We start from the raw sequence: 25,892 nt of genomic DNA, 5'->3' as shown, positions 1-25,892 counted from the left end.
GACATAAAGTTAGGGCAACAACAATTGGATTCCTGTTGACAATTGTTTCAGAAAATGTACAGCTTTGCACCATTTAAAAAAAAATGTTACAATATTTTGGATCGGTTATAAATTTCAAACTACCCTGAACATGAGTTTTTTTTGTCCAGGCAACGTCATCGATGCATCCCGTGGATAAAATCCCCAAATTCAGCTAAACGGAACACACTGAGTTACAAACCAAGCGCACCAAACGTGCTCTAAAACCAACGTAGTGACGTAACGTCTTTGTGTTGGCAAATCACGATGTACGCTGGGCGGGCTTTGTGAAGCTGTAGTTGAATGTTAGCAGGCTAACTAGAGAAAGAAAGCTAACTAATCGTGAGAGTGGAAGTGGAGCTAACGTTAAAGGAAAAGGCAACTGTCAAAACAGCAAGGGGAACAGAAATTTTAGTGAAGTGATAATTCTGCTAGTTGACTACATGAACAGATTTGTTGCTAGTTCATCAAAGACCGTGTTTGTCAGATGCCCGAGGAGCATTTTGGATACTACATCGATTGTCCCATTTCCAAACGGAAACCATTTCTGGACAGACAGTTCGTGCTAGCTAGCTAGCTAGCTAAGTTAATCATCCAGGAGACTTTTCATTGTCACCTAAAAACCCAAACTGAATGTTTTGTCTGTCATGAGTCCGGCCGGGTGCTCCCATGTGAACGGTTATAAGGTGGATAATTGGAAACAAAATCTTCGAGTCATATACCAATGCTTTGTTTGGAGTGGTACTGCTGAGACGAGGAGACGCAAGGTAAAAACACAGGAACTGTAACGTTAGCTTCAGAAACAAGAGTGAAATAATTGCTATGTGGCACAGACAGACACAGAAGTGGAGTGCAAATGATGTCCCACAAGAAGCACAGTCACTGAACGGGTTGAACAAATTCACGGTCTTAGTGAAAGTGTACTCTTGCAGCAGCAGTGTCACCAGCAATAGGGTTAGCCAGCTAGGTTATCACCGGTAAGTTAGCTAGCAGGACCCTGCTCGGTGAACTGCGGAGACTGGTTGCTTCTTTGCAGTCTTAACTGCAACATTTAATTTCAACGTATTTAGTTCAAGCAATGACTATTCAACCTTCCTGTCGTGAGTCAGTCGGCTGTGTTAGCTGTGCGGTTCTCTTTGGTAGATGCTTAGCAGTTAGCTGGATGGCTAAACTTGGGTTTTAGGTGAGTTGTGGCCATGGGCTAACATCACCACACCAAATGGACCCATTGTGTCTCTCCACACGCACACACTGGGTCCACAGATTAGCGGTTCTCTCGTGGGCATCACAGGTGCCAGGCCAGTGTTTTTTTCCTGCACTGGCCAGTCAATCACGAGTTTGGATACTGGGACGTCAGCTGATTACTTTATTGCCAATTTCTTCTTGGGCTCATCCCACACCTGCTCGGCCTACACAGCTCCGAATAGCTCCCTACAATGTGATGTCATCATTGGACTGTGTTGCAGTTTCTCTCACTTTCCCACCTTTTCTCCTCCTTTTCTGTCAACATAAACTTGTTTTGTGCCATGATGTTCATTTTGAAAAACCTAGAAGCTTCAGTTTCACTGTGGATTAGCAACAATTTGTAGGTTGCTTGACTGTTCTCAAGAAATCCATGCTTCTCTTATATATGTCCTACATTTCTATGTCGTTTTGATAAAATAGGTGCTTCAGAGTGATGGAGGATGGACAGAGCTGGTGAGTTGATGCTTATTCCCCTCCTCATCTACACTGACATACTGTAGTTAGTTCAGATGAATAAGAGCTGGCTTGCTTTCTCTTCTCTTGCTCACCTACCTATGTGCATCAGTGCCTTTTCATTTAATGGACTGAATATTAGATGTAAACCTGTATGGTGGAAGAATTCAGCCCCATCCTTGTATCTGCTGTGATACACTGGACAGCCAGTAAGATTACTGGGTGAGAGGGCGGACTGTGAGCTGCACAGCCAAAAGCATAGCTCAGTTACATTGCGGGCATGTCAAAGCAAATAACTAGTGCAAAATGGACGATGACCCTTTTGTTTATACAGAGTTGTGGTGACATGCTTTGGTTTGAGCACCGCTTTCACATTGTCTTTATTAATGCTTCTTTACACCACGATTAAAAAGTACAAGAGCATCTGAAAATGCAGTCAGTCCTGAAAGGTTAACAGGCAGCGTCGTGGATGACGCTGCAACAATATTAACAGCATTTTCTGAATGTTAATTTGGACTGTCTAGTTTCTTTTTCACACTCTGCCTGACAGGACTGCAATCAACGTGAGCCCTGTCAGTCTGTCATGGAAACGAGACTTGGTCACGGGCTGCTCACTTCTTAAGCATTTCACAGTGTTCTGCTTAACCACCTAGGCGTGTTTGGCTCCTGCAAATTTGGCCACTTTCGAGGGGGGGCCATTCCTGTATCGATTTGAAAGCCTCACTGTCTCAGCACCATCTCCGCCAACCTCACATCACTGCTGCTGTTGCCAAGTTGATGTCCTCCACAGCCAGTGTGTCAAGAGCAACCATCGCTTTTCACCTAAGATTTACCCCTGACAAAAGCTCCTTTTGTCTCTGCCATGTTCAGAGAAACACCGTGACATATTTGAGGAGTACGGTGAAATTTCCCCTCCCTGTTTTTCTACCATGCCATGCACTTGGTGACATTGTGCATGAATACCAGTCCTCCACATGTGAAGCCCGCTAGCTGTCATAGTCGTCAAGGTTAGATGGCATTCAAAGGCATTTTTTTTTTTTATTGAAACCATTCAGGTTGTTCTATCGTGAGCAGATTTCTGCACACTTTAAAGCTGTCATTAGCAGTTTCAGACTTGATTTAATTGTATTTTTTAAATGCTCTGACCTCCATCAGTCCATGTCATCTGTCAGTGCAGTTTTTGTTTTTTCATTACAAATGAGCAGCACCCAGTTCCTCTCACATGCCACTGCGTCACAATCCACCGGTGGCCTTGGAATCTTGAAGTAATCTTACATAACAAGGCCATTCTGTTGTTGAAAATTTTCTTTATAATGCCGGCACTGTATCTGATAGTGGAATATTAGATATATAATAACTTTCTAGGTGTATTTTTGTCTGTGATGCAAGTGAAAACAGAAGGGCAAGCCTCTTTTTTTTCTTCTATGTTAGAAATGCAGCTGTATATATTTTGCATTTTCTGTGCTCTGAAGGATTGTTCCTAGAAAGCGGTCATGCTGCTGTGTTAATAAATACAGTTGTTGAGTCAGTTTTGCTCAAGAGAGCCATCCTTTAAAGCTTTGCAAATGATTTTGTTAGTTAAACAGCTGTCTAACATCTGTTAAGGTGTGCACTTAGAGGTTCTGCTCTGCCCATCTGCTCCCGGACACTGATTGGACCGGTGACTGATACGGAGAGAAAGGAGACAGCAGTGGCTCCTGAATGAAGTGTTCTCTCTGCTGCCTAATTGCACTCCAGGATGGCTGTTTGGGAGTATGAGTGTTGTGTCTCACACCCCCGTCACTGAGGCTCTTTACCGCCTAACTAATCTGACATGCAGAGCAGGTGTAGTGCTACTCCAGTGGTACACAGGCAGGCACTGCATTCTCCTGAGCTGCGGCAGTCTTGGTTTTTGTTCAGCACTGAATGATCAGGTAGAGGACTAGGTGCTTTTAACATTGTGGAACAAAAATACCTACTGTGCACAAATTCTGCATCTATCCTTGCTATGTCAAAATGTTTATTGATGGGCACTCTGGACGTTAGCATGGTTGATAAAACAAGCGCTTATCACTACACTGCTTACTGCTTATTTGTCTTACAATAGTGGCAAATACAAGGCAGGCACCGGCAGAAGAGGCACGTTTTGCATTGAGGGGAGTTGAGAGACATTAACATTCAGAGACTGAGGGATAGAAGAGATGTGTTTTGACATTGTATTCAAACTTGGTTTCATTAGCCAGTGCCTTTCATCCTGAATTGCTGTTTTTCACCTCCTCTTTTTCTCTCCCCCCATGTAGTCTGTCCTCAGCAGCCTACCTGCAAGCTGTCATCCTCTCTACCTCAGGCTAAAATCAATTCCCAGGCAATGTGCAGGAGCATTGGTGGAAAATCTGTCACCTGCTCTGCATGCACGATCTGCAACCCACATGGGTAACAAATGGCTGAATGAATGCCACAGATAACCAGTTGCAGAGATGACGTCACAGCCCAGTGTGGCTTGGGAGCTGTTATCCTTTATTAGGAAACATTAGGATGATAATTCTTCTGGCATGTTGGTCCTAGATGAAATGCCCCATTAGCTTGGGATGAGGATGTAGATTTACACTAACACAGTGTATAAGAGAGGGTTCTCTGGAATTGGCACACAAGTCTCAGCTAATAATTATGGATTTAACGTGGTGACAAATTTGATATTGTTGTGGAGTCCTTTGGGTCTCAATTCTGTTGTCCTGTTGTGTACACGTCTTAATTGTCCTATATGCGCAAAGACTAACTACATCTAAATAATTAGAAAATCTCCAGAGAGAAACCAATTAAGTGCAAATTTAGCAGCGTAGTAAAGATGTCCCACTCAGGGAGATGGCAAGAATAAACAAGTGTGAAATGGATTTTTCACTTTGATGTTAATGGATATGAAATCAAGATTTTCTTTTGTGCATCTGAGCTTCATTATATTCTCTTCTGGTCGAGGTGTGCTACATGTCAAGGGCTGTCAGTGAGCAGAGAGGTTCTGATTGGCCACGCCACATAGCCAGAGGGCCAGCACCCACTGTCAGTTCGTGTCATGTAACAAAAATCAGCTCCATTTCAGAGGAGGAACTATATTTCTGATCTACTTCCCCCTCTGCCTTCCCAGGTCTTGACTTTGAACCCTGTGACTTTAATCTGTTAGCGAGCGATTGCTTGAGTACGGCGCCGGAGCCTTAGCGTGCTTTTGTCTGAACAGATTTCTTATGTTTCTTCTCTTAATTGAGATTCGTGTTCCACCAGATTGCCGAGCACCATTGTACAGAAGGATGTCGGCACGGCTCGTAGATAGAAACCTGCCCTTGCTTTTAACCGTTGAATGCATTCTTCTTGAGGCCAAACTCCACTCATATTCATTATTTATAGTTTGTGAATGGCTAGGGTGGTGGAGGGGTGGTGTGAATATTCATGAAGGTCATGGTTATTTATTTTTGTGTGCTGCTTCATCCAGCAGGATAGACTCTATTTACTTAATTTATCTGTAAGAGAAGGCTTTACGCCTACTAAAACACTACAGCCATGAAGGAACCTGCCATGCAGTTAAACCGGAGCTATTATCTTATGTTGAGTGAAATTGGACGAGATGAAAGCAGGCTGGGTGGGGTTGGCAGAATTTTACAGCCATAACTGCTTTGAAGAATTCGCTGTCACTTTGATTAAAGGGGTAAGGGTCGTGATTAGAGAGCTGACTTAACTCAACTTTTTTTTTTTTTTATCCTCTAGTTTTGATAAATCATATATGATCAGAGGAACCATAACCCCCACCCCTACCCCACCCAACCCCTTACAAGTTTGTGCGTGTGATGAGGGAAGATGAGAGAGGAGTCGCTGGCGAGATGTTGCTGGGAATTTCACTGCTTGGAGAATGGATATATTTTCAAGGGTGACACATTTACTTCCTTCTGTCACTCTTTTCTCCCTCCTGTTCTTTCACATCACACAAACACACACACACACACACACACACACAAACAAACACACGCAATATGCACTGGGGCACAGCCAATCCCAGAGAGCGGCTGATTCCTGTGCTGTGAGCAGATCTCTTTGTCAGATCAGTCTCCCATCACATCACAGGCCTGCTCACTGACTCATCAGCATACGTTTGTAGCATCAGGATCTATTCCTCCGACGTCTTCGTAGCCCTTGCTTGTTCCTCTTCTGCGCTCACTCCCACGCTTTTTTCTTCCTCGTTTTCCTCGCTCTCACTTTTTTTTTTTTCCTTATTTGCAAACCTACTTCAGCCCACATTTCTCATTGCCTCTTGATTATCCCATTAAATTTACACAAATAAATGTTTGCGCTGTGCAATCTTTTGATAATTATAATACTGTAGTTGTCAGGATTTTTTTAAATTACACTAAACTATTCATTGCGCCGTTCCAGTGTCATACCAAAATGTAATTTTCTATCCACAGAGGTTTGCATCTGCATTTTTTGATCCTGTGAAATTCATCGCCCAGCCTTTAATCCTCTCATTTCTCCCTTCTCCCGTCCTGTCCTTTTCCCTCATCTCTCTGCCTCATAGACAACACTCAGCGGGTTTGGTGATGTCAGATGTTGGTTTCTGGCCCCCATCCAGCTTCATTTCTTCCATGTCTGTGTGCTCTCTGTCACTCCCAGGTCTTTTCTAATGTGGTTTTCTGTCTGTCAGTCACTGTGGCTCAGTGACTCAGACTAAACAAATGGCACAAGGTCTGCAACCTCCTCTCAGAGTAATTGTTGGCCTGGTGTGTGTCACCTTGTGGTATCCCTTTCGCATGCTATTGCCTCCCCAATTTTTCAGCGTCAGAGAATCCATCCTCCCATAGACAATCTGCATCTTATTAAACAATATGAAAGTGCTTTAATGGACTTTGGAGTCTTCATCATTGTGCTGACTGTGCTGGATGTGCTCTGCCACAGTGTTTTTGTCTTTCCTGTTTATTTCAGGTCGGAGGTGCTGGTTTTTTTTTTGCCATAACTGAGAGTTTGGTCTTTTTTTAATGCTTTAGCAGTCTTCCACTAGAGAGCAATCCTGATCAAGAAGATTCAACGTGACATTAGGCACATAAGTGAAATTGGTGGTAAACAATGTGGTGGGATGATGCATAAGGTTGGAAAGTGTAGCAGTTAAACTTTGCCTCTAGAGCAGTAAGCGAGAGAAGACTCATGAAAAATACATTAGCATGGCAAGAAAAACCCCAAGCATTTGTTTAATATAGTATATACAGTGACCTTGTAAACTTATGAGGATCGGTAAGGGTTAGTTTTAAATTTGAAAGTGTGTGTGTGTGTGTGTGTGTGTGTGTGTGACTGAGGACAAGCATGACTTAGCGTTTTGATTGAGCTCATCTCTTTGTAAGCTGCATCCAGCTCCCCTCTCATTTGACTGTCCAACAGGCTCTGGACAGACATCACTGCTACAAAGCATGCTGGTCATGGCCCAAGCCAGCCAATGAGGCTGCTGTCCAGCCCTCCCTTAGTACCACCATCTGGCTAATGAGCTGTCAATCACTCTCCAGGGGCCGGCCAAGCCCAAAACCAAGAGGCAATCAATCTCTTCGAGTGCGGACACTCAATTATTCCCCATTGTTAAAACCTTGGGCCCCAGTGACAGCTTTTCAAGGGACTCAAGGTGTTTTGTGTGGAAATGGTTCTCTGTCCTTGTGAAAAAGGTGAAGATTGTGGCATTAGACCTTTGCAAGATAATTTATTGCTTAGGTCTGCGCTATATATACTTCCTTTAAAGACTCGGTAGTGCACTAATAGCCCCACTGTGCCTCTATTCTGTAGGTAGTGCTCATAGATTTTCCTGGAGGTAACACTGAAGGCTCTGTGGATCCTGATTGGTGCCGTGGGGATAAAGAAGAAATCAACTTGTGATCTGATGAGAGTCCGAGGGGACCATTCAGAAGCTCTGTGCTATGGGCATCAGTCACATCAGTGGTCCCTCTTCGGTGTGTGTGTGTGTGTGTGTGTGTGTGTGTGTGTGTGTGTGTGTGTGCGCGTGTGTGTGTGCGTGTGCGCGTGCGTATTTTCTTCAGTGGAGCTGTGTGGTTGTGGGCATCTGGTAGCTGCAAGGTTTGACAAATGATCACCCAGCCTTTTGTTTAGCTGCAGCTAGACTGTTAACCATCTGTGCAGACACACACAAACACACTGCCGTCTGCACGATCCTCCCTCTTGCCATACATGTTTGTCAATGTTTTACTTGATTTTTATTTTATTTTTGCGGCCTTGGTCAGTCTACACACTGATGAGTGGAATAAATATTGGCTTGGTGCTCTTGTGTGAAGGGGTTTGACTATCCGTGACTCCTCTCGGTGGCAGTTTTCTAAGCACGTGTGTCTGATGTGTATTCTGCGAGTGCTGCTCTGTTCATGTGTGTATGGAAAAGGGTAGACGCTTCTGGAACCAAATGATTCTTCCTCACCATAATATCATCATTTTTCACTGTACTTTTGTGAGGGGAAACCCTTACACAACCTCTTTTTTTTTTCTCCTCCACCTGATCTCTGGAAAACAAGAATGAACAGTCTATCTCTTCCTAATGGAGTCATCATAATCAGATTTACACGTGCATCCTATGTGGTGCAGACCCTGCTTTATCACACCAACTTACACAACTTCCTCAAACTCCACCGACAAGCATCGGACTACATTTTTGATCGTGGCATCAAAGCTACTCCGTGGATATCTGTTTAGTTCCACTCCATCCACATTTTATGTCGCTTTCCTGGAGATGGCAAGAAACTAGTCTCCATTGGCTTGTGGCTCAGGGTTTAGCTATAATGTCCTTATAGCAGTGTGTGACAGTATGAGGCCAAACTACACACTCGACAATCCCTCATCTCTCCCTCTGCTCGGATTCATTTGGATGAGGTGGGAATACGTTCTCACGCAGAGACCACGCAGCATGTCATTGTCAACAGAGGTTACAATGAGCCGATGGAGGATGGAAGCGAAAAGAGAATAGAGTGAGATTCGTATTGCGTGTGTCTCTGGGGCTGCTTACTGAGACTGCATTTTGCAGGCCAGGCATTGTCATGTGGAGATAGTGTGGAGGGAGGGAGGGAGGGAGGGAGAGGAGAGGGTAACAACATCATCCTGCCAAGGCACTGACAGGCTGCAGCCCCACGGGGTCAGTCGGCAGCACGGTTCTGGAGCATCACCATCAGTCTCCTTCCCCAGCCTCCCTCTGCTTGTTCACATTAAATATAGAATCAGAAAGGACTATGTGTACTGTATGTGTGTCTGAGTCCCCACAGAAAATGTCTGTGTGTGTGTGTGTGTGTGTGTGTGTGTGTTATGTACTTGTGGAGAAAATCTAATTGTCTTTTTATGCATACGTGCATGTCAGCCATTGTTGATTGTGTATGTATGTATGAACATGTGTGTCAAAGGGAGCATGCTCAGGCTTATGAGCGTTAGGCAGCATGGTGAGTCACTGCTCTCATATAGCTTTACTCTCCGCTCTGTATTGACTCTCTCTCCCCTCCCTTCCCCTCCCCGGACTGTTCTTTGCAGCAGCAGAAGCGTGCTCAGTAGAGCCAGACCTTTGCCCACATCATAATCGTCGTCATTCTCTCTCCTGCTCAGTTACAGCTCATCACATTACTGGCTCTGTTTGAATATATGAATGCATTAACCTAAATGCTGAGGGAGGAATAATGCAGGGAGAGATAGAGAGGCTGAGTGTGAGACATGGATCATTACATGTATACAGCAGCTGCATCTAGAGCATTTGAGGATTCATCCTGTAGTTGTTGGATGTGACTCATTGTTAGCTTGACAGCCGCTCACAGACTCAGTAGACCCACAAACATGTAATGCTATTTTATCTACGTTTAAGATGTATTGGAGATCTATTCATCTGGCTAATGCCTTTCTGTGACTGCTCTTCCGTCAATCAACAGCTTTGTACATTAGCAGGTCATTCCCCTGCCACGGAGCTCAGCCTAACTCGCTTCGACGAGCGCATCCCAGATGGGAGATGTAGCCCAGTGCAGCGCGAACGTGAGCTTTGCTACCTGTCCCACACTTGTTCCAGTCATATGAGCCAGCGGCTGATCAATAGCTGATCTAATAGAACATTAAAAGCCGCGGGCACGGAGAGACGCAGGACTGCTGACACTGAGGAATAGACGGCCCGTGAACCCCGGTGAGAGGGGGAGAGCATAGAGAAGCCGAGGGAGGGCTGGAGCAGAGATAGATTTTCTGCCCCGCTAAAGGGGTGTTGAGGTAGGGGGAGGGTGAGGAGGAGGGCAAGGCGTGGCATTGGCAGGGTTTCTTGTTTTTGACTTGGGGCTCTGGTGCAGTGGAGGAAGAGTGGGGGATGAACTACGTCATTGCTCAGGAAGGATAGGCAACTGAAACACATACTCAGGAATTCGGTGGAGCTCACCTGTGTTTCCACATAATGTAGGACACGTACGGTTTAATTCAGGCTCTGGAAAAACAAGTCCTGCTTCACACTATCCCTTTTTTACCTCCTCTGTGTCCTTCTTTTCTCTTAGCACGTCAATGACACAAGCTCTGCCTTCAAACTTTAATGAAGCTGCTGTAGATGTCTGTCTTGCTCTTGGTGTTCACTTCTCACCATACTCTAGGAAAAGCAACCCCTCCCTGATTTGGTGCTGCCGCTCGTCCCTCACACACCCATTCAGAGCTGGCTGGCTAACACACCAATATGAATAAAAACAGAGCTTAGGGTCTCCAACCCTGAATATCCCCTCTCCTGCAATGTCATCACAATTTAGCCCACGCCTCCTAATGCCCAGCCAAAACACAGGCCTGACTGTGAGTTTTGCGTCCTATCTCTGCGGCGGTGCGTAGTAGCATATGTCTGGTGTTGTGTGTACCACCCATATCCCCTGCATACCGTGACACAAGGAAATTAACATTGGATTACCTCTGTACCTTCTGTCAACTCGTCCATACGCATCGAACTCTGCATGGGACTGTTATTTCAATCTCACACCCACCTCGTGCAGAATTTCCAACCATTTCCGCCCACTCCCACAGATGAGCTCTCCCAGTTTTGCGGAGATAGAGATCTCTTCCATCCCAACATTTTCTTATCTCACAGGGAAAATACGGTACAACTGATATGTTTTTTTTTTAATCTCAGGAAATGCACATGGAGTTCCTCAGTAGTTTATCAAGCCACCTTAAGAAGATGTGCTTACAACAAGCTGTAGACCTTTTTGAGAGTAAAGATTTGCTCCAGCAAACCAGTCATGGTGAAAAACATTATGAATTGTTTCTGATTTTTTTTTTGTTTCCCACAGCCAGATGTTGTAACACCAAGACTGATGGCAATGCATGTGGATTCACACAGTTTATTCGAACACAAAGCATTTATGCACATTTAAGACCATTATCCTTTTATACTGAATGCCCACTCCCAACTGTATTAGAGCGCACAGTATACTGAAAATCCTTTGTTATATTAGCATTTGCGTTGGTTGTTGTGGGAACCACAAGCCCCCAAACAAATCTTCATAATAAGATTAAACATGTTGTGGCCTTGGACGCTGACAGTTCGAATCATCCTGTGAGCTATTTAGTGAGATATTTCGTGAGTTATTCCCACATAAGTGATATTAGTTTGAGTTGTGTAGTCATCCCATTGTTCTGTGTGACGTGTCATCCGGGGAGAAGGAAGTGAAACTGACTGGTTCAACCTATTTTATTTCATGCAACAATACACTTAAATGTTGTTCAGATGGTGTCAGGTTATACTATTGTATCTCTAGTCAAAAGACCACAATAGGCAGACAAGGCCAGTACAAGGCCGTTGAGTTCATGTCCAATAGCTTCAGCTAGGTGTGTAGGAGTGTGTGGCTCTGCCTTCAGAGCTAAATTCACACAGTGTACCAGAAACCAAGAAATGGCAAAGCTCTCCAGCCAATATTTTATTTCTCATTTTCCTTCTCTTCACCTTTGCTTCATACCTCCTTTCCCCGTATCTCCTCTCTGTAAGTGTGTGAGTCATTGCGGCAGGTCAGCAACCCGAAAGGCTTTGATTAGATCGCTCAGTCTTTCCTCTCTTATTCAATTTCTCCCTCTCAAAGTGGGCGTGCAGACTACTTTTCTGCAGCGCTTTCTGTCACATTAGCACCAGAACTATTCCTTGAAAGCATTGAGTGTATTGCTGCAAAATGATTTTGCGTTTACTAATACACTCTTTTTTAAATTTTTTAAATGACCCAATTCATTGCATTTTAGTATACAATCTGCATGCTCTGCATTTTTAAGAGGATTAGAAGTGAAATTAATTCCCCATGCTACCTCAGCGCACCTTCAGATGCTTGCGCCGGGCACCACTCTCTCTACGATCATATTGGCCATGTTTGGACGGTGTCACCTCAGACTGCTCCACCACAGTTGAGGCTCCAGGTTCAGCAGCCTGTTCACAGCCATGCAGCTGTATAATTGTATGTACAGCTGTGGTCTTCAGGCCTTCAGAATGCACTTACTAAGACTCATGTACATGTGCGCTCACACACAGCATCTGTGTCATGTTTCTTCCCAGAATGTTGGTCAGCGTTCACCATGTCCAACATTTTCCCGCTCTTTTCTCAGTTCACGGACTAACAACCCTTTTCTTGGCTCCCCTCTTTCATGGTTGTTGTAAAATGTTTTCATGTATACAGAGTAACCACCTGTGCTCCTGTGCAGCCCCCCCGGGGGCCTCACTTTTGCAGGTTTGCCGGAGATGTCAGGCCATTCTAATGTTAATTTTCTCCAGGTTACCTCCGGGTGTCGTAGTCAAGCCAATCACACAAACTCCAGCCGCTGTCAGTGTGTGCTTCAGACAGATCCTGCTTGCCTTCTCTAGTGTGCCTGCCAAGCATTAAATCCCATCATGCCCTGCATGTGTTAGAGAGTGAAAGATTCAGTGTAGAAATATGTTGTTATTCAACTGCATTGGATTTGTCAACAGGCCCAGCAAATCTTTAGCCCGTCTTCGTATCAGGTCTATTCAAGCACCGTGTCCTCCGACGTGTTTGTGTGACTGACTGGAAGATAGAAATCTAATTCAGCTGGCAGGGAGTTCTCTCTGTCTGCCTACGCCACTCTACATCATTGCTCCGGCTCTGGCCTGCTGAAGAGGATTTTCTCACCATACTGACCCATCCTCTTCTTTTTTGCTCTCCATCCCCCCCCCCCATCCTGAACCCCCTTTCTTCCTTTCCTTGGGTCCTTTCTCTCCAGGCCAAGTCGTGCATCTGTCACATGTGTGGCGCCCATCTGAACCGACTCCACTCTTGTCTCTACTGCGTCTTTTTCGGCTGTTTTACGAAGAAACACATCCACGAGCACGCGAAAAACAAGAGGCACAATTTAGGTAAGTCACTCACAGCTGTTTAAGAAATCTTTCTGGGGCAAATCTGAATTAACAAATAGAAATGAAATCTCACACAACAGAGCTAAAATGATCGATAATCTCAGTGTGTTGTCTTTCCCTACGTCCAAAGGCTCAGTCCCATCACGTCAGTCCTCGCATTCACATGCACCCTTGTGGCCCACTGCAGCATCAGCTATTATCAGTGAAGGATTACAGCATTACTTTGGGCAGCTTCCTCCTCTGAGCAGACAGGGAGCTGAACCTCTCTCTAACCGCAGCACATTACCATTCTGGTGGGAGCGCCTTATCCAGTCAAATGTCATGGATTTAAGTTAGTACACTCCCCTTTGTACAGCAGCAAGGGAGGGGTCGACATCGCTAATCCACAGCCACCAGAAAGCCTTGGCTTCAGCCGTACATGCTAATTAAGCAAAATAAGACAATGACACTAATGAGCAAGATTTTGATATTACTCTGACGAGGACAACTAAATACGGAAACAGGGGAGATGGCAGGGTTGCTGGGTAGTTGTCTGAATGGCTTTAATTGATTTAATGCATTTCAACAGTTTGGTTACACACACACACACACACACACACACACCCGACCCAAGTGCACGGCTACAGTGTTAATTAGCTTTGAGCTTTCCACAGGAGCCTCTCTGACACCGGCGCTCTGTTCTTCTCCACTTCTAATCAAATTAATCCAAACTCCCCTGTCTGCTAGATAGCAAGCTTCCTTCTCAGGGCTCCTTTTACATCTCCTTTTCCTAACAACCCCACCCTTCGGGACTCCTTTCGTACCTTTGTCCTGTCCTTTTTCCTCGCTCTCACTCATCATAAGGACACCTTACACGCCTTCTGCTTTTCTTGCACCTCCCCGTCCTCTTAGTCTTTGCTGTCCTCCTTCACTCAAGTGAGCATGATTTATGAATTCCTGGCCGTGCCTTGTGCGGCACTCTTAGTCTATATCGGCTGCCTCTTGCCACTACTTGTGTTGCTCTCATTTTTCTCCCTTAACCCGGTTGCTGTTGTCCAGACAGGAGCATCCTATTCAGCGCGCAGTCCGAAAATGTGACCATGGTTTACCAGAGAAAGGAAAGATGATCATGTTTTTTCAAATTAATATAATGACATGATTCTTTCTTTGCATGACCTTCTCTTATCTCACACACATGCAAAACATGACAGCAGAAAATACACCAGTCAGGCTTTCTACATGATGTATTAGCTCACTTTGTCGGTGTGGGTAGCACCAAAAACAGAAAAATGTCCGGTGAAGCTAAAAATAGGTTGTCACGGCAACAGAGCTGAGGTATTGTTGCCGTGGAGTTGGAGGATGGAAGAGGATGGTGTGTTGGTTGAAAGCCCAGGTGGAGACAAATACACCCATTCCACCATTGCTCACCTCACATCTCTTATAATTGGTCAGCGGAGGCAATGAGAGGGAAACATATTGCGGTGAGTGGAAAACGCAGGGCGGAGAAAGCACTTGTCTTCAGACTGACTGTGCCAGCGAGGTCGGACTGTAAAATAAAACCCAATGTGTGTTACTGTGGTGGAAAAATCTATTTGTAATTATGGTTCAATCTCTCTCTCTCTCCCTCTCTCTCTCCCTCCCTCCTGCTTCCAGCGATAGACTTATTATACGGTGGAATATATTGTTTTGTGTGTCAAGACTACATATACGATAAAGACATGGAGCAGATTGCCAAAGAGGAACAGAGGAAAGCCTGGAAATTGCAAGGTATATAATTCTGTTTTCTGTCAGAGAACTCAATGCTGCTCTCGAAGCGGCTGGTATCTCAGTGCCGTCACGTTTATGTCTCACTGTATCCACAGGCATAGGAGAGAAATACACGACGTGGGAGCCGACCAAGAGGGAGCTAGAATTATTACGACACAATCCAAAGCGGAGGAAAATCACTACAAACTGTACCATAGGTGGGCAACAGACCGCACTGTTCAGGCTGCACAGCTTTTCATCCCAAGACAGTGTGTGTGCGTGATGTGGGGATTCTTTATAGCTGTTTGCGTGTCTCAACATGGGCCTATGGCTTAAGTGTACTTGGGGTCACTCTTCCATTTAAGTGTGATACCCAAGGTCAGCAGGACCGGGCAGCCCCACAGGCAGAGCACTGCGAGGGGCAGAACACAGTGTTCCCTCTCTGATAGATGCACACCACAGTGGGTCTTAATTTGTCTCCGTGTCTCCCCACAGCTTGTTTTCCCTCTGTACTGTTTTCTCAGTCATCTGTTGCTTTGGTTTCTTCCTGCTATCTCTATTGAGTCTCTGATTTTTTTTTTTTACAGTACTTTAGCTGATTTTTTTATCTTTCCCTCTGCCATCATTCACCCCCTTGTATGTTTCAAGAGCTTGGTCGGTAGCCCTCATTGGCCAGTAGACTGTGTGTGTGTTTGTGTGTTTGCACACCAGGACCAGTCTGAAGTGTTAGTGCTCTAGCTGGGCACTCTCTTCCACAACCAAACCTTGCTCAATTGGATTAGACCCAATACCTGGCTGTGTCTCACCTGTTCTACTGGCCGTCACTGGAGGACTGTACTTTCTCTCTCTAAATGAATCCATTCACAGATTCAGGGGCTGCTCCAGGGTACACATGGTTTTGCTGGCAGACCCGCCCCAACACCATGTTGTTAACTTTCCAGCCACACACACACACACACACACACACACACAAAGAATCTGAAAGTGCCAGTGTTGACTATCTGTACAGGCATATTACAGTGTCCAGATTACAGGGTATATGTGTGGTTTCATAGGGCTGCAACTACCAAATACTTACATTATCACTTAAGCTGTCTATTATTTTTTATTATTAATACATTAATACTTTGCTTTATAAAATGTCCAAAAATGGTAAAAATGCCCATTTCAATTTCCTGAAGCCTGAGGGTGATGTCTTCAGATGCTTGGATGATATAACATACTGTATTTTTGTTACCATCTGAGAAAAAGCATAAAAAAAAGTATATGTACATACCCATATACTGACACATACATATACTGTAGGGCTGCCCCAACTAGTGATTTTTGTCATTTTAGTCATTAGTCAAGCCATTAATGGATTAGTCATTGCACCTTTATGATGTTAGGTTCATTATTTTAAATATGACATATATGGCACAGCAAAAGCAGTGATGTTAATGATTCTAAGTGTGTTGGAACAACCAGCGAAGAGACTGAACATTTTGTTTATTTGGCAATTATGGGGGTGGCCCGAATGCACTTAAATATACATATACAGACATACATACGCTCATCTGGGCGTTATGCTTGTGTACTCTACATACAATGTAAGAAATGCACATAATTGCCAAAATAACAGAAGGATGCACAAGGACATGCAAATTTAAGCTGCACAAGGTAACAAAACCTAAGTTGTTTAACAAAAGTGTCGCACCTATTGATTATATCTTTAGTCCATTTTGCTTTAATTGTTGGCCACAGCTAAAACTCAATGAGGTCAGTTCTTTGGTGGTGATTCAGATTTCCTCCTCTGGCAGCGGTTTGAATCACATCATGATTAATCCTCATCGCCATGTCGTTCTCACACTTTTCCTTTGTCTCTCCTTCTTGTCCCGCAGGTTTACGAGGGTTAATAAACCTCGGCAACACATGTTTCATGAACTGTATTGTTCAGGCCCTAACACACACACCACTGCTGCGAGACTTCTTTCTCTCCGACAGACACAAGTGCGAGATGCAATCAAACTCCTGTCTGGTGTGTGAGATGTCGCAGCTCTTTCAGGAGGTATGATGCACAGGTTTTTTGCACGTGTGAACTTGATTCATAGGTTGGTTGAATCCCACAGAGAAAAGAAGATCTTATAATTTAGAATGAGCCATAATTTTTTTTATTAAAAGCATATCATACAGAATGTTCCCTCGCAGTGTAACCCACTGCAGAGGGCTGAGTCACTGTTGCGCTCTTTTGTCGAGTCCAAAAAAGGGAGGCAGAGAGGAGGGAGAAATCCTGCTTGAAAGGAATGTACAGAGCCACGTCCAAATGAATGAGCAGAATGTGGTAATTATACATTTATTGAACCTGATCAGTCAAAGCGAATTATGTTGCACAGCCCTTTCTATCCTGCCCTGGCTCTTTGATACAGAAGTTTAGCATTTTACATCTAACAAACTCATCGGCCCTGAATGTTATGTAATTTCTGCCTGGTTCGCTCCCACACTGCCTCGCTTTTTTTTGTTTCCTTCTTACACCCTCTCACTTCCCAGTATATATGGGCTCACAGATGGCAAGTGGTGCTATAATGAGTTGAGTCATCACCCCCCCCTTCCTCCCCCTCCAAAACAGGCAAATGGAGCCCGGCCCTGTCTCTGTTGGCTGAACTGTTCAGCTGCGTAACACATGAAGGAGCTAATCGCTCACCTCTATCACCCAGGGAGGCAGACATTGATTGAGTATTCAGCTGTGTTTGAGACAGAAAATTCAGGGTCAGTCATGCGAGAAAAATTCATTTAAACACTCCCTAACACACACAGAGTATCATTCCCAAGCCTTTCTACCTCCACGCCTTGTCCCCAACTCTCTAATTTCATTGCTGACTTCCATCCCCCACCTTCCTTCTTTTTTAACCCGCCTCCATATCATCATAAAAAGCTGTCTTCTGACTCTGCAGACACACACACACTCTCTCTCTCTCTCACACACACACACACACACAGCTTTTTAGATATGAAGGTGAGAGGCGCGGCCTGCTTTGATCATCACTCTCCTTCCTCTCTCTCTCTCTCCCCTGTTTCCTCCTCCTCTAGTAGCGTCTTTTCGTTTGTCAGCCACCTTCAAACTGCCAAAAAGGAGCAGAGTTTGTAGGATTCAAGAGACGTCAGCGCGGCATGTTTTTACCCTCTCACAGCTCAATCAGATTTCAGAGAGACCTGTGGAGAATAAAGTGAGGTGTGCGCGACGTCTGCGTGTCGAGAAACGAGAGCCCCTCTCTGGCATTAACGAGCTCCGGTTGGAACTCCATAGTAGACGTTTGCGTTCGCTAACTCTCGCGCTCCGCTCAGCTCTGTTACTTTGTTACCCGCATCTCCTGACCCTGACCCGGGTTGTCACTCACTTGAATTCCCATGGCAACCAAAAGACTGCGCAACACTTTTGTTCTCCAGCCACAATGTTTTCTCTGCCGTGTGCCTCACACCTCTGCTCTTTATGGAGGCGCCATCGATAGAGCCGGCGCTGTCTGGTGACATGGAGAATTCGTTCATATCTGATGGGAGTTAAAAGTTACAAAATCACCTCGACTGATGGAAATTTGTGTTATGGTTCAGCGATGAATTATAGATGACAGTGAGCAATGCAGCCATGAGACTGGCAAGGAGGAGATTGAATATAATGCACCCAGTAGCACCTGGAAAAATAGGCTAACCACCGTCTTCCTCTTCTCTCCCATCTTTCTTCCTCGCTCTCAGTTCTACTCGGGCCACCGTTCGCCCCACATTCCCTTCCGGCTGCTGCACCTGGTGTGGACTCACGCACGTCACCTCGCGGGCTACGAGCAGCAAGATGCCCACGAGTTCCTCATCGCAGCGTTGGATGTACTGCACAGGCACTGCAAAGGGGACACCATCAGTAAGCGACATATATAGGTTTACTCAAGATATATTTTTGCACATGCACCCTTCAGTTCTCTGTCAGGCCAGGGTTGCAGCGTATTCAAGTCAGACTAAATGGTGAATTGCATCAAGAAGCGGTGTCAGTGTGCCTGGGACTGCACCACCCACCGTCTCTGATCTGGCTCTGTGGAGTTACACCTTCGATCTACCCACAGTGCACAGTGCCTTACCGCACTGGAAACATGCTGAAGGAGACAGGCAATGGTGTGTTACCAAGGGGACAGGAAGCAAGCAGTGTGAGGAATGTCAATAGGCCCTGCTGCAGTGTAATAGCGGACTGACCACAGACCCTGCAGTAAGGCTCGCTGAGATTAGCTGTAGAGAATCCAGAGGGCTGTGAAGTGGGAGGGAGGCTCCGCTGCAGGGGAATGGTAAAGTGAGAGGGCCAGACAGAGCCGTTCAGAGGTGCTAAAGAGGCTGTTGGTGTTATCTGTGCGTGTATTTATACTTTCTGCTCTCTGTGGTCCGCAGGAGACGACAATGGGAAGAAGGCCAACAATCCAAACCACTGTAACTGCATCATTGACCAAATCTTCACTGGGGGCCTGCAATCAGATGTTACCTGTCAAGTTTGCCAGTAAGTTTGTGTCTTTGTGCCGTTAAATAGTGTAAAAGGAAAAGTGTAAAGCAAAGGAAAAATGGGCAAAATAAAGTCCCATCGGAGATGTGTGCTATCCATTCATGATGATGGAGCCTCACATCGCCACCCACGCCCCTCCTCCCCTTTTTCCTATGTTTACCCATTCATCCATCATCCCTCTGTCCTCCGGTGCCGTAGTCGCCTCTCACCGCTGGGCTGATCGATGTGGACACCACCTGTCCGACCGGGGCGGCTGAACCACTGGTTGTGTCCTCTCCGCTGCTCTTATTTAAAGGCCCGGTCCCTGCAGAGCTGCTGTAAGGGGGGGTTGTCTAGACAGCATTACAGCCCAAGCGTTGTCTGCCTGCCCCCTAGAGCTGTCCTGTCACATTAACACCAGCACGCTGCACTGAACCGCAAAGCACCTCACCCGGGCTAACGGGCGAGCCGAGCCCAGCTCAGTGCACTGTTACCTGCCTCGACAGAGAAGAGAGACTGCTGAGCTGGTGATACTGTCTTGTGTATTATTCTGCCATAAACTGAGCCCCTTTGTAATTATTACAAAAGTCCTGTTGACTAGATATTACATACGGGTACAGCCTGAAGCAACAGAAAATGCAAACCCAAGGCTTTTTGAATACAAATGGTACCATATTGGTTACTGCAGGGTTGCCCTCCCACCATCATAAATGTGTGCATCCTTTCCTTAATAGCCACCTGCTGATGCCGTCGGGTTTTACAGCACCACCACTCACCTAATCAGCAGTGGAACTGTGCAGCAGCACGTCCCCTGTGCACATATATGCTTGTGTATTCTTCACTAGAAGCCTCCATTTTGGCCCAGGCCGCAGTCCATCGCAAACACGGGGCTCTCATAATACAAATTCCTTCCGTAAAGCCAATTTTCTCTGATGTAACACTTCATTGAATTGCAAATGGACCTGGAAGAACAGTGTGGATATTATGCACATGCACACACTCAGTCTTTCAGCAGGCTTCAACAAAAACATGATGAGAATCTTCAGTGGCTGTGTGAATTTAAGCTCATGCATTGCCAGCAGTGTCATCACCCTTTCATCACGACCCGTAGTGACACACAAACCTACACACAACCACGCATTATTTATTAATGATAGTAATCGAACTCCCGTCTTTGTCTCCCTCTCTCTCTTTTTTTTTTTTTTTCCTCTAGTGGGGTTTCCACAACGATAGATCCATTCTGGGACATCAGTCTGGACCTTCCTGGCTCGTCCACGCCCTTCTGGCCCCTCAGCCCTGGAGGGGATGGCAGCACAGTGAACGGAGAGAGCCACCTGTCAGGGTCCACCACGCTCACAGACTGCCTACGCAGGTACGGCTCCGGTCTCAGCTGACAACAGGCGGGTTGTCTTTTTTTTCTGCCTGTCAGCTTTTCTTTTCCCTTCGTTTTTACATCTGTCTCCACCAACTAAGCCATCTAGATTTGAAAGGTTTAACTGTATAAATCAGAGGCGCAGTACTTCTACTAGTCATGTTCCTTCATGCTGATGCACAATAACAGTCATAGTGTTAAAACTTTGTTAGATTACAACTGAATCGCGTTCATAACATCTCCAAGTTCACGGGTATCCCTAGTCTCCACTTTTTATTATTGTAATTTCATTAGGGGTGTCAGCCAGGCTTTGTTTTTGTTTGACACTATTTTTTTTTTCTTTGCATGTTCTGTTAAATCAAGCCTCACAAAAGGACGCACGCTAATCAAAGTGTCCACCCTTCACATCAAATCACCACACTCAACCCAACAAAAACAAGCACAAAAGCTTACGTCTTGTGCGAACCCAAAATATTCACATATTAAAAGGCCGAACACGAGATTGTGAAAACGGGTGTTTCCAGGGATATGCACAGTAGTCACGATTTTTACTCAAATAAATTTCATTCATCCCTCCACTTGTACGAGGGGTCACATGTGGTGTCTGCTCGGGCACAACAACCCTGTTATCTCCAGCCATCGCTGCTTGGCAGAGCAGGTGTGACCTCTCATATCTCCTCTACTGCCTCTTCATTCTTGCAATTTCTTTTCCCTTTCTCCTTATCTTATTTCATTCCCTCCCCTCTCCACCTAATTCCTTTTCCCCCGTGCCCTCACTCTCTACCTCTCGTATTCGTCTCATCCTCCCCCTCTATTTCTCTCGCCTCCTTTCCTACTTTTTTTTTTTTTTTTGTACTGCAGCTCCTCACACACCCCTAGTTGCTGCAGCAAGTCTCTTAAAGGTACAGGACTGGTTGGTGCTGTTGCCTGGGTTGGGTGGGCTGACGTACAGAGCGGCTGCACCAAAGCTCTGCAGGCAGACTTGATGCACAAGCCGTCATACATGTCTAGATTCACTTCAGGCTACGGCTGTAGGGCTACAAGTAGGTGCTACGGGGCGCAAAAGGCGAGATCAGGAACACAGAACCATATTGTGTTCTTCCTCTTTTCCTCGGTTTTCACTTCCTGTTTGCACACATGTCCTCTGCTCTCACACACGCGCCCTCTCTTCCTCTCTTTCATCCCAACCCTCTCGCTGCAGGTTTACGCGGCCCGAGCATCTAGGAAGCAGTGCCAAAATCAAGTGCGGCGGTTGCCATAGTTACCAGGAGTCCACCAAACAGCTGACAATGAAGAAGCTCCCCATCGTAGCATGTTTCCATCTCAAAGTGAGTCAGCCAGTGTCGACGTGACGCCAATTATCACTTGTTGCATTATTCGCCGCCGACTGACATTTTGGTTATTTAAGGGGTCATCTGAGCTTTTATCGTTCACACATCTAATTCTGTCAGTCCTTACTCCAACACGGCTTACGCACGAGTATTTTGTAAACAGGCCTGTGTGATGCTGCTTAAACATTCATCGAAATGTAGATTCTTTTTTTTTTTTTTACAGTTTGATCTTATTTAATTTTGATGTTATTTTCATGACTGCATCCTTACCTGTCGCACTATATAGATATTTCTATGTGCTGCGATATATGATCCATTGTGCTCGCTGTGTGTGACGGAGGCAAAGTTCAGATTTTGTAGTGACTTGGCTGTCTGGTATATGGCTCGTGCGTAGGTGTGTTCATAATTCAGTTCAGTTGTTGGTGCATTACTTCCTGCTGTGTAGCCCTTTCACACAGTGTCCCGGGACACCTATGATTTTAATGACTTGTACAGTCCTCCTGTCGTCCATGTTTTATTTATCAGAACAGTATTGGAGGCCCCATAATGTATTTATGATATTCATAGGAGCAGGCAGCAAAGAAGATTGTCTCAGATCAATCCGGGCCTGTTATTATCTCGTTACGAATGCGTAAATGTGTGACAGGGGTGGAAAACATGTATTTTTACTTTTCACCAGCTCTGTTGTGTTTCATATGTATTAATGATGACGCCTGTTATTTCTAAATATGTGTCCTCACCCCTCCCCCCCACACTCACTCTCTCACTCTCTCTCTCTCCGTTTTTCTGCCCCTCCCCCCTCCTCTCTCATCCTCCCTCTCTGGCCATCCCCAGCGGTTTGAGCACTCTGCTAAACTGCGGAGGAAGATCACTACATATGTTTCCTTCCCTCTAGAGTTGGATATGACGCCCTTCATGGCATCCAGGTAAGCCTCCACCCAGAAGTCCCCTTAGCTTCTCTGCCCCATGTAGTGAGTCCTGTCCCGTCAGTGTTCACATCCAGATAGAAATAAACTGACTTTAAAAAAAATAAATAAAAAAAAACATGTAGTAGCTCATTTAACTGGTTTGTATATCTGGCTTATTTTCATATTTGCATATGTACATATTGTATGATCCACCACTAACACTGTGTGCTCACAGTGTGTCTATCTTTTGCACATCTGCATCTATGCCAAAACAGCAAATTCTCCCTATAAATACATACTAGTGTCAGTAGAGCATGCGGCAGCAGTCTTGCCCCACCCCTGGCTGTAGCATCCATTCAGCTCTGTTCAGAGACAGAGGGATCATTAAGAGGTAGGGGCAGGAGAGATATCAGCTTTCACCGATGGGATAATTCTGCCACCTAGTGGATTTATGTGCCAGTGTAGCATGTTTACACATGCAGGCAGCATTGTAAATGTTAACAGCTTGGTTTTTCTTTCTGTGTCTCCTGCAGTAAAGAGAGCAGAATGAACGGGCAGTATCAACAGTCGGTCGATGTATTAAACAACGACAATAAGTGAGTACACTTGGAAAACATGGATCACAGCAAACCGATTTATTTATTTAGCACCGTCGCCTCTCAGCAGCACTGACATCATAGTAGAAATGTCTCTTCTGGCACAGCAGCACATGCTAATGACCCGAAGCATCCGGCTGTGACTTCCCCAAATGAAATCAATTTGTAGCCTATTAAAAGCTGCTTAGTTTTCTTCATCCATGACAGTTACAATAGCTTTCATTTTCCAGGACATTTATTGGGAATTTACTGCTCTGTCTTAATGCCATTGACAGGTTTTCTTGTAGTAGAGGCGGCAGTCGGTATGCACGGTGCTCCTTGATGAGGCCTTGAATACACAAAAACGACCGTGAAAGAACGACCAAGGCACCCATGTGTGATGAGAATAATGCAGTTTTATGAGATTCGTGTGTTAAAGTGAAGTCAGACAGCAGAAGGATGATAAATTCACACCCCCTTTTGCCTTTTATTTCCAGGTATTCCTTGTTCGCGGTGGTCAACCACCAAGGCACATTAGAGAGTGGCCACTACACCAGCTTCATCCGCCAGCACAAAGACCAGTGGTTCAAATGTGATGACGCCATAATCACCAAGGCCAGCATTAAGGATGTACTCGATAGCGAAGGGTAAGACTGGAACCAAGACATTAGCAGAACTACAGAAAAGTTAAACCGTATGAAACCTGAATCGTGTTTTTCTTCGTCCTCAGGTATCTCTTATTCTACCATAAACAGTTCCTCGAGTACGAATAGTCTTTGCGACCACTGACCATGAAGAACCACTGCTTCTAATGAGAGAGTCAAGGGACTGGGGGACAGGATGATGACACAAACACACAAACCTACCTGAAACTCTTTGACTTAGCAGTCTGCTCCTCCGGCTGTGGAGGACAAAAATAAAAAGACGTGTGAAATCATGCAACCTTTCAAAAGAGGAAAAAAAACAACAACAAAAAAAAAAAAAACAAGCACTGAGCTTCTTCTTGGCATCTACTTGACAAAACTGAATGAAGAGGAGAGGAGGAGGAAGAGTCGGGCGTCGTCAGTTCCAGGCTCGGGCAGAGGGACGAGGCCCCACACCCCTCGCTCTCTCTCTCCGTTCCCCCCCCTTCCTGCTGCAGGGGCAGAGTCTGAGCGTGACCGACTGTCATGTGGATTGGGCACATCTGGATTTTTTTTTTTTTTTTTTATCTTACAGTATTCTGCCCCTCACCTCTCTCTCTCACACACACACACACACACACACACACCCTCAATTTCTCTCCCATGGTGCTCTCGTTTCAACTGACCAAGCATTTAACTTCGTCACGATGGAAGACAAGTTTGTCAATATGCATATGGGACTGAATGCAAAAAAAAACAAAAAAAAAAAAAACAGAGAGAGAGAATCAACGTATTATGAACTTTGCAAGAACATTTTTAAAGGTATGATTACGATTCTTATCATTTGTGACTTTAGTTATGAAATACTGTATGAATCTAGTAAACATCTATTTTTGAAGAGCAAAGGAAACATGGGAGAGCTTAGAGACGCCGCCTTTGCCGTTTGCTGGGGAAGTGCTGCCATGGAAACTAAGCAGATTTGGACCTGAGTGTGCTCATGTTCCATTATTTACTGTGTCGATTGTTTTGTTTTTAAGTCTGGTTGAGGGCAGGGAATATATTTTTTTTTTAGCAACTCATTGAATTTTTGTTTACTGTTCTGTCTTTTTTTTTTTAAGTTTTCAGTACACTCATATGTCCTTCGCTGTCCCGGTACTGGAAATGTTTTTAGACGTATTATTATACTTTCATTCTTGTGGAATCGTTGGTATAATGACGGTGACGATTAAATTGGCTCACCTTTTTTTGCTGTTTATGAATTGTATGTTGAATGTGAGCTTTGGGTTTCGTGCGGCATTCTGAAGAGAAGATGCGTGAGCTCCAGGGTCCCGAGGTCCTATAATAGGCGACAATGCTGTGGTCTCTCCTCATTGAACACCTTGAATGCTCTGTGCAAAAAAAAAAAAAAAAAAAATTAAAAAAAGGAAAAAAAAGAAGCCCATTTAACAACATTGCATGCAACTGGGCTCTCATGATCTTATAATATGTGAAAAATTGCCCTCAGTAACGCCTCAAGGCCTGCTGCCCATCGTGACTTTTGTGGGGATGGGAGGACGATCGTGTGAGATGCATAGAGGGTAAAACGCGTCGCACGTGTACGGGCGCTGTGCGACCACAGCCTGGCTCTGAATCCATCAGTGTTAATCTTCTCCATGGCAACTGTGCGGCTGGTGTAGACCGGTGTGGTTCGTGGTGTGTCTTGCCTCCGCAGTGCAGCAAACCCAGTGCTCTGTTCAATCAGTATGCTGTCAAGTCGGACTTTAGATAATGCACATACACATCAGGGTGTTGTGGTCTGTTTTGTTTGAA

The 25,892-nt window shown here is 45.1% G+C and overlaps 1 protein-coding gene across 2 annotated transcripts; it reads left to right on the top strand.

Moving 5' to 3' along the window:
* The first annotated feature begins 299 nt into the window (after positions 1-299).
* LOC143334006 (ubiquitin carboxyl-terminal hydrolase 22-like) lies at positions 300-24,484 on the top strand. Of its 2 annotated transcripts, XM_076752463.1 has the most exons (14): positions 306-785; positions 1,684-1,716; positions 12,928-13,060; positions 14,693-14,806; positions 14,902-15,003; positions 16,666-16,832; positions 18,512-18,671; positions 19,187-19,292; positions 20,488-20,646; positions 21,848-21,974; positions 22,812-22,903; positions 23,419-23,481; positions 23,958-24,107; positions 24,191-24,484. In XM_076752463.1, the coding sequence occupies exons 1-14, from the start codon at positions 666-668 to the stop codon at positions 24,231-24,233; spliced, it is 1,569 nt and encodes a 522-aa protein (XP_076608578.1). In that variant the 5' UTR covers positions 306-665; the 3' UTR covers positions 24,234-24,484. The 2 variants fall into 2 exon arrangements, with proteins under 2 accessions (XP_076608579.1, XP_076608578.1); XM_076752464.1 differs by lacking the exon at positions 1,684-1,716 and having other exon boundaries at positions 300-785.
* Positions 24,485-25,892: the final 1,408 nt, after the last annotated feature.

Source organism: Chaetodon auriga, chromosome 16 (assembly GCF_051107435.1).
Source record: "Chaetodon auriga isolate fChaAug3 chromosome 16, fChaAug3.hap1, whole genome shotgun sequence".
Lineage (NCBI taxonomy): Eukaryota > Metazoa > Chordata > Actinopteri > Chaetodontiformes > Chaetodontidae > Chaetodon > Chaetodon auriga.
Note: the sequence above shows the minus strand (reverse complement) of the source record. Positions and strands in the feature narration are given on the sequence as shown.

What these genes read in the sequence shown, in the direction of transcription:
- LOC143334006 (XM_076752463.1), top strand. Translation starts at nt 666, where the DNA reads ATGAGTCCGGCCGGGTGCTCCCATGTGAACGGTTATAAGGTGGATAAT. An exon ending in CTGAGACGAGGAGACGCAAG is followed by an intron (nt 786 to 1,683) that starts GTAAAAACACAG and finishes TTGATAAAATAG; the next exon opens with GTGCTTCAGAGTGATGGAGG. An exon ending in GAAAGCCTGGAAATTGCAAG is followed by an intron (nt 14,807 to 14,901) that starts GTATATAATTCT and finishes CTGTATCCACAG; the next exon opens with GCATAGGAGAGAAATACACG.